General features: G+C 30.4%; 1 protein-coding gene across 1 annotated transcript in view; it reads left to right on the top strand.

Moving 5' to 3' along the window:
* Nucleotides 1-5241: 5241 nt before the first annotated feature.
* Nucleotides 5242-9709, top strand: part of LOC107441163 (excitatory amino acid transporter 3) — a 44641-nt gene continuing 40173 nt past the window's right edge. Inside the window, exon 1 of the mRNA XM_016054315.4 lies at nucleotides 5242-5668. Coding sequence (XP_015909801.1) covers nucleotides 5594-5668 — 75 coding nt within the window. The 5' untranslated portion in view covers nucleotides 5242-5593. The remainder of the gene's footprint in view (nucleotides 5669-9709) is intronic.

Raw genomic sequence — 9709 nt, 5'->3', positions numbered from 1 at the left:
ATTCTTTGAGCAGTTAGATAAAACTAATTTTTAAATCTAGAGAAACAGATTCCTATCTGTAATTTGAAATTCCACAAAATAAAGAAGCCTTATCCATGCATTCTCATTTAGCATAACGTCAAAATTTTCGTTTCGTTTCTTTTCGGCAACTTTTGACTCTCATCCAATCACAACCCAGATAGCAGGCAAGCTAATCGCAAACGTTGTATTTACACTTTTATTTAGTTGGCTTATGAACGTTGGCTAATTCAGACTTTTTCAAACTTAATAGAAAATAGTATGCCAAGTTTGATTCCTTAAAGAAAGATTAAAGGCATGCGTCACATTTTTAGCTTTTACTTAAAACCTTATTTGTAGTTTTTTTTCTTTCTAACTTTGCCCAGGCTCTCAAATGTAACATTTTTTTTTGTTAAAAACTTACTGATCAAGCTCATCTTCACTTTTAAAGTGTTAAAGAAAGTAATATAAAAGCCTGATCAAATAGACCTTGTTTTATACATGGTCATAAAATCTAAAATAAACCTTTAGAATGCGAGTTTATCCGCGAATAGAAAACTCTTTCTACTCTTGATATGTGAATGATGATTCATCCCCGATTTATGTAGGTTTTTCTCACCTCGTTACGTAAAGACTGATTCATGAAGGTTTTTCTCGCCTTGTTTTGTAAAGACTGATTCAATCTTCATAAAAATAAAAAAATTTATGTAAGCTTAATGCGAACTCAATAGTGCGTAATTAGTTCGGCTAAATTTAACATTGTTTCAAGCTTGCATGGATTATTTGCTAATCTTTGATAAACCTTATTGGGCTTTATGAAGAAGGTAGGTTCTGATATTAAAATCAATCCATCACTAGAAAAGGGGACCAGGCGTCTTTGAATCACGAGGACAGCTCTAAAATTCGAATAGTTGTCCAACTTTTAAACTCTATGAGGATTTAAAATGTTCTCAAATCTTAATGTATGCCCTCAAAAATCTGCAAAGATGCCTTTAAACAACTCATATTTTTTATTTGCTGTGAAATATCAAGAACACCAAGCTAAAGCTAACTGATGAAAAATCCATACTCACCAGAAAATATAATATCATCACAAAATAAACAAATCTTAACAATCATGTATTCATGCATTTTGCATGTGTTAAGCAAGTGCAGATTATCATATGATATGCAAAACTACTTAGTAATGAAAACACCTGATATTAGTTATCCTTTTTCCAAAAAAAAGTTGGCGTGCTGGGTTACCAGTTCATTAATGGGAATAATATAAATTGATATTTTTCATAAATGTATGGGTGTCCTCAAATCGCATAATTTTTTGAGGACGCTCCGCTGATTTGTTCTCAATTCAAGGTTTAAAAATCTGATAACCTTACCTTACACTGCTATCTGGGAAACTGTTACCCGTCTGCCGCAACTCTCTAAACGTCATTTAGGTATGGTAACTCTACTTCACTAATTCAGTTCATCAGCAAAATATATAGAACTGCCAACAATAAAAAATTATTTTTATCATCGTCAGCGAGTAACTGATACACTTATACAATGCTGCATCTGACTGATACATTTATATAATGCTGCATACACTGGAATGCAACGTTGGCCATCCACTGGACAAGCTTCAGCTACTTGTTCAGTCCTGTATTAGCAAGCTTTTTAAAATGCATGTTTGTGTATGTGTGTTAAAGCCAGAAAATAGTCAAGTAGATTTATTAGAAATAATTTTTTCATAGTTTCACGATAAGTATCATATTTAAATGTACGTAATTTGTATCTGATTTACATAGATCTTTAATTATAGAGTCTCTGAAGTTTGTTTGTTTTTAAATATTCTCTTAATTTTTCAAGTTTTGATTTTGTCGACATTCTGGGATAAAGAGAAATATAGAATATTCACATACGTTGTTGTTCTCTCTTTCTTTCTTCTAAAGTAGTACGTTCATTAAAAAAATATTTTCTGAGAATTTTTATTTTAAAAACTTTTGTGAGTTTAAAAAAAGGAGAAAAATTATTTATTAATTTTCCCCCCTCATATTTCATACAAAAAAGTAAAGTTTTCCCGCAACAACCCAATGGGAGTCAGACAGTCATGGAGGTTAAGACTCCACAATCTCCTGATCGGCTGTCATGAAGGTGACAAGGTGGTCAGTAATGTGCACTGACCACTTTCACTTCCAAGACAAACTGGTATCTATCGATCTGAAAGCTGAGTGGGCTTCAAGTCGCTGCCAAGGATCCAACCCTTGTCCTTCAAAATTACAGAATAGTACCTCAATCAATGATCGAAAGCAGTTTAAATTTCATAAAAATACAATAAAATAATTCCAAATACACTGCATAAAAGTCTGGATCAAATTACGGTATAAAGTACTTTACTATCGTACTTAATGATTTTTATCACGGTATAAACTACTTTACAGACACTTCGGGTGCATCATCCGTAAAATACATTGTACCATAAAATACATTTTTACCATAAAATATTACTGCCGTAATTTGACTACAATATTTCTTTAATTAAAGCGATTCAGTTATTTTACGGTTAATATTGCTGTAAAAATTACAGTATATCAAATTGTTTGTTTCGTAATATGCTCCGGTAAAAGTGGATTTGGTGGTAAAACGTATCGGCATCCTGAGTACCGGTACATTTTACAGTATAACCCTTCAAAATGATAGCTCAGTGCCTTCATTATTGAGCAATCATGAATTAAATTTCATAGAAATACAATCTAATAATTCCAAATGGCTCATATGAAACATATTTAAAATTTAAAAACAATTTTTTTTATAGTAATTCGATTTTGTAAAATTTTGATTGGATAACAGGATACAGAATTCATGATAAGATAAATAATGATTGTTTATTTAAATTATTGCAATAAAATACTCAGTATTTCTTTAAAAAAATTAGCACAATATACTTAATTTGGTAATGATCGGATTTTTTTTAAATGATGTAATATCTTTTTATTTGCCTTCGTTGAGATGTAACAAATCATGTAAAATGTTACAACGTTAAAAATTATCATCACAGCGAATGCAGAAATGCGTTAAATACAAATTTTCTTACAGATATTTTCCTCTATTTCAGTAAAGCTTACTAAATCATATAGAATTATATAATGTCGAAATATATTATTTCACAGCAAGCGAAATATCTGCCAACTATTACGAGTAATATGTAAGATTTTGTTTTTATATTCAAAGTGATCGTAAAATTAATACTTACTCTCACATCTTCATTTTGTAAATTTAATTTAAAATGAATTTGATCACCAATACACATAAAGAAAATAAACTTAAATGCATGACATGTTTTTAACAATATAAATGTACGACAAACATACGTAAGTGTGTTTAGATTTTGGCAAAATGAAGAAAATATATATATTTCTATTTACAACTATAATTAACTTATCATCTAATCACCACTTGGGAAAATCATATCATCAAAAAAAAGTAAAAATTGTATGCATGAACTGCATGCAATTCGAATGAAAATAGTAAAAATTTTTTTCAAGCGGCTAGTAATGTTTTTTATTTCCTGAAAATAATGATAAAGAGTATTATGAGGGCAAAAAATATTATTGATTAGAAAATACACTAAATATAATTCAAATAAAATTACTCTTAATAAAACTTTTTACGCAGATATTTTATTTTCATTTCATGAAGGCTTAGCAAATTAGAGTGTTATGAAAATAGCAAAAATAGAGTGTTTTGACTTCGCAAAATATCATTGCTCGCGAAGCAGCAGTACATTTAATTCAAATGGAAATATTTTGATTAAATCTTTTCACGTAGACAGTTTCCTAATTATTTGCTGAAAGCAATCACAAAGAATGACATCAGGGGGAAAGAATATTATTCTCATTGGGTAGAAATAAATGTCATTCAAATGAAATTAGTCTAAATTATACTTTTAACTTAGGCACATTATTTCCATTTTAGGAAAGCTTAACAAATCTTATAGAAAGTTTCGATACCGCAAAACATCATTGCTTGGAAAGCAGCACCACCAGCGATTCAAATGGAAATATTTAGAAAAAAAACTTCTCTCTAGTTTATTTTTTATTTGCGGAAAGCAATCATAAAGAATGCCATGAGGTGCAAAAAATATTATTGTTCGGTGAGTTATCAATTGTGTTATTAATATAAAAAATATTCTGTGCAATACTTCTCACTCAGAAATTTTGTTTTCAATTAAGAAAATCTTAACAAACCATATAAAATGTTTTGATGTCGCAAAATAGCATTGCTCGGAAAGCAGCATAGCATGTAATTAACATGGAAATACTTTTAATATATTTCTAACGCAGCTAGTTTTTTTTTATCTGAGAAAGAAACTAATAAAAAATTTTATAAAAGCAAAAATTTTAATAGCTATTTTGGTAAGCTAGCAATTACGTATTTTATATAAAAATACTCTGAATAATACTTTACAAGCCGATATTTTTTTTATTTTTTCAAAGCAATAAAGAAAAGAATGCTATTAGGGCAAAAATATTACTGTGCAAAGAGTAGCACTGTAAGTAAATCAAATAAAAATACTTTTTACGCAAATTTTTTTTATTCCAGGGAAGCTTAACAAATCATGTAGAATGTTATGACGCCACAAAATAAAATTTCAAGACAAACAACGCGTTTTATTCAAACAAAAATATTTTGAATAATTTTTTTTACACAGATAAAGCTTTTTATTCAACTTAAGAAAGCTTAACGAATCATAAAATAGTTTGACAGCACAAAGTAGTATTACATGTAATGCAGCAATGCTATTAATTTAAATAAAAAATAATTTGAATAAAACTTTTCATATAAATAAATCTTTTTAATAACAAGAAAGCTTAATAAATCATAAAAAATGATTTGATATCACAAATTATTGCATGAAATGTAGCAATACTTTTAGTTTAAATAATAATATTTTAAACAAAACTTGTCATATAAATAATTCTTCTCTTTAATAATCAAATAAAGGTTATAATTTTAATTATATTTATTAATAAAGTCTGATAATGCGAATGCTTCAGTGGCAAAAGCAATTAAAATAAACAAAACTATTTTTCTTAAAACAAAACATCATAACATTCTCCGCCGGTAAATATTTACGCAATTGCCTTAAAATAATAAACAAGGGGAAATCTGTGATAACTGAAGCACTTGAGATCGCAAACGATAATAAAACTCTTCCATCCTTACATCCGTAATTTGCAAACGATTATAAAAGATCAAAACACTGATTCCCTTACAACATCGAAATCGTTTGAAGATTATTTTACTGTCAGTAAAAGCTGTTCATAAAAACTATCCGAGTAATTTACGCAGAGGAAAAAAAATCGCCATTTGCAGCTGCGTAGGCAGACAGATTAAATACCATCAGCAAAGAGAGAGACCTACATCGAAAAGATGATCTACGCGAGGGTCCACTTCAAATTTAAAAAAGATTCGAACTGTTGCTTTAGTTCTAAATAGAGGACAGAGAGAGTTAAATGCTCTCTGGAATTGGATGGTGTCAGATTTCGAACGGATATCACGTGTCGGCTGGGAGACTTGAATCTGAGCAAGTGGATGTGACCTTATGTAACACCGAATGGCAATCGAGAGTGGCGAACGTAAAAAACCCGCGAAATCGCGGAAGGAAGACAAAGAGGAAAACAACTGCGAGGTTAGTGATTGTTTTTATTTTAATCATGTAACTAATGATTAACTAAGGATTAGAGGTGACTAATGTTAACAGATCGTAGACCGATTAAAAAAATGTTAAGTAATATCGTATGTTAATATATTGTATGCTATTGTATTATACTGCTTAAATGTAGAAATCTGTCATTCTGCAAATTATCTAATGTGCTGAATCAGTAGGATGGTCTGTTTAATTGCAAAAAATTGCCTTATTTCTCTAACTACCTTGATTACCTGCACATAACCGACTAGGCATAAAGTGAAAATAAGATCTTTGGAACAACAGCTAAGTTTTTGCATAGTGCGCAAAGAAAAAAAACCTTTGATCAAATGATCGGATCTCTAGGTATAGGACTGACTCTTAATGGTTCGATGAGGTGACCTCAAATATGCTAATTAATTAGTGCAGACGATATTTTAAGTTGTGAAATCAGCCACAAAAAAGTACTTTTTCTGAATAAATATACCTTTTTTCTCTATGCATTCGAACTTCTGACTCCTAAAGAAAAGGGGGTTGCTACAATCTAGAAAATATGATCCCAATAGTTTTATCAAGGGAGCGGCCAAAAATTTAGACCCCTTATTGTTCATTTTAACAAACCATTTTCCAAAGATAATCAAAATTAGCATTCTTGAGGTCATCTTCTCGAACTATTAAGATTGAATTCTAGATCGTGAAGAACCGTTAGAAAATATTCCAAATAGTCTGTTTTTTTCTTTACGCACTACATGTTTAAAATTAAAATAATGTTATTCTTTTCCCGTTATCTATATCAATAAATTACTACGATCGAACAATCTACAGATTAGTTGATAGCATCAATCACTTTAAAAACTATAATGCGAAGAATCATCCGAATATCATTAGAATTCAGGAATTTAACATAATGTCACTTATTACTCGAATCAAGTCAGTATATTCAGTCCAGCAAACAGCATATTAGTTTATAGAAGGAACGAAACAAATTTAAGATATTTAACGAAACGGAAAATATTAATGCGAACCTTTTTCGAAGCGAATAGCGGAAAATTTTTGATTCCGCATTTCAACAGATTTTCTTGGTTAAACTGCAGATTAGCTTGGTAACGATTTTTTACCTATTCAGAGTATTTAGTATTGATCCCACTAAAATATATTTCGAATGTGAATTTTGTCAAAAAGGAAGCATAAAAATACAAATATTAGGAGTTGTAAAATAGTTTTATAGTAAGAAAAATATGCTACTAAAATGTGGCAAATCACTAATGAGGAAAGTGTAATAACCTGCACATTACGGACAAGACATTTGTTGAACAGATAATAAGAACGCTTCACGCTTCAAGGAACATAATTTTCTTTTTATTTATTCTTTCTCGCTGTATAAATAATAAAGTTACTACGATGGAACTATTGAAGCTTTAATTGACAGTATCGATCATCTCTTACTTTATAAACTATATTTTAAAAAAATCGACAGAATATTATTACAATTGAGGAAATAGGCCAAATGTCATTTAATTATTTTTCAATATCTAAATAATCAAGTCAGTAAATACAACATAACAGCCAATCAATTAGTTAATAGAATTAGAGCAGCAATCTTCAGAAATTTAGCGGAACAGAAAATTTTAATGCGGACCTTTTTCTAGGCGAATTGCGGAAAAGCTTTGATTCCTCAATTTGACTTATTGCTCGGGTTAATCTGCAGATTAACTTGGTAATGTATATGTTACCGGCAAAGTATGAAATGCCGGCTATATATATAATGCCTAGGCATTATCCTACACTGATGTTTTTTTAAGGTTCAGTGCCACTGCTCGGTATGCATTTGCCCGGTATACCCTACACTGATGTTTTTTAAGGTTAAGTATCATTGCCCGGTATATATTTGCCCTATACTCCAAACACTGATGTTTCTTCTAATCTATCGTCAGTAAGTATTAAAATATCGATTAAATGTAATTATATCCACGAATGAATTAATATCAAATCGGATGTAATAAATATTTCGGACATTCACCAAAGTGACTATGTGATTGTCAACATCCACCGATGAAAGTCAACAACCACCGATTTCGGTCATTCACAGTAACATGCACATTATTTACATAATAACCTCATCAGGACGTTTATTTCATACTTAGCCTAAATAGCATCTGGTATTATATATAATGCCTAGGCAATGTGTGAAATATGAATCATTTCATACTTTTCCGGCTAGTTTTAGGCATTATATATAATGCCGGATTTCACACTTCGCCGGTAACATATACATTAACTACCTTATACATACACAAAGTATTACATAATGATTCTTTTAAAATATATTTTGAATGTAAACCTTGTCAAAACTGCAGCATAAAGTTATAAGCATTAAAGATTGCAAATTAATTTTATATTAAGAAAAAATGCTATCAAAATGTGTAAAATGTCTATTGAGGAAAGTGGAATGATACTTCATCAGGTTTCGAATAATCACTTTTCCTCTCCAGTGTCTGTCCTTTGAATTCCAAGCATGTTTAGATGTTATCTGTCTCGCCTCCCTCAGTAATATTTCGCTACATTTCAATAGTGTTTTTTTTCTGGCTTAAACATTTATTTGATACCCCTAACATGCATGCATATTTGGACTACGTTTTTATTAAGGATTCTAAAGCAATTTTTAACGTTGAACACTTCAAAACATTTATTTGATACCCCTAACATGCATGCAGATTTGAACTACGCTTTTATTAAGGATTCTAAAACAATATTTAAGGTTGGACACTTCAAAACATTTATTTGATACCCCAAACATGCATGCATACTTGAACTACGATTTTATTAAGGATTCTGAAGCAATTTTTACGGTTGGACACTTCAAAACACCCTGTGTATTTCTTAAATTATCATTCGATAAGGCTAATTATCTTATCAAAATTTCGTTCATCTTAGTATTAAGAGCTTTGAAAATATGATTTAGATATAAAATGTTTAGTGGTCGGTAAGAAAACACGTGAAATTTCGTGTGTAATTAACAAATTTCTGAAACAGATTATCACTGCTTTAGATTTTTAAAAATGATTTTATAAATAAACAAAGTGTAAGAAAGGAAATAATTTCCATGGCTTATTTCTGATAACGTTTAATAATTTTATACAAAAATATTTATTTTGAGTTAACTCTTGGAAGTCCTATCATTTATCTCGTACACCAATCTACGTCACGAAAAGACGTATTTTTCACAATTAGATACCCGCAAGTGACGTCACGACTTGGTAATCGCAGTATTTGTTAAAACAACGCTTCAGCAGCTAATCAGGTTCGACGCACACGTGACGTAGCTTGGAGGTGTTCAATTAAATCTGATCCAAAAACTGATTCAGTGTGATATTAAACCATGCTTAACAGCTGTAACGATAACATGTCATGCACAACCATATGATTCCAGCGGTATTCTTCATCTCAAATTGCAAATAGCTAATTAAGAATTGAATATTGAAAATCTTAGTAACATATTTATTGCCTCTCAACGTTAAGATATTTTTTTTTTACCTATTTTAAATTACATCTTAATGTAGGGCAAAATTAGCGGTTGCCGCCCGCCACAGTGCAACTAAATCTAACTATACTCTGTAGCAAGTTAAGAAAAAACCATTATTCTTACGGAGAGAACCTGTTTGCATCGAAGTGCTCGCCAAATGGATGCCAAGCTCCCAGCACAAATGTATATCAATATAGCCAAGAACACTACCATTGCACAGTCTTCTTTTATCTTGCTTTTCTAAATCGTGTGAAATAAGGATAACAAAACATATTGAATAAAGGCTATTGTTTTGTATGCCATCAAATAAGAGAGTTACATTATTATAAAAAGTTATTTTCTGCACGCATTTAAATGAATGGATGAAAAAATAATAAATATTGTTATTTGAAAACGATTTACTTCTACAGAAATGTAAAACTCTTCCTCTCGCATTTGATTTGTTAAGGGCATGTCAGCATAAGACTCGCCATTTATAGTGGTCCAATCAAATCCAATGCTCTTGCAACGTCCTATAGTTG

This window comes from Parasteatoda tepidariorum, chromosome 10, assembly GCF_043381705.1.
Source record: "Parasteatoda tepidariorum isolate YZ-2023 chromosome 10, CAS_Ptep_4.0, whole genome shotgun sequence".
In the NCBI taxonomy this organism is placed as follows: domain Eukaryota; kingdom Metazoa; phylum Arthropoda; class Arachnida; order Araneae; family Theridiidae; genus Parasteatoda; species Parasteatoda tepidariorum.
This window is presented reverse-complemented; position numbering and strand designations above follow the sequence as displayed.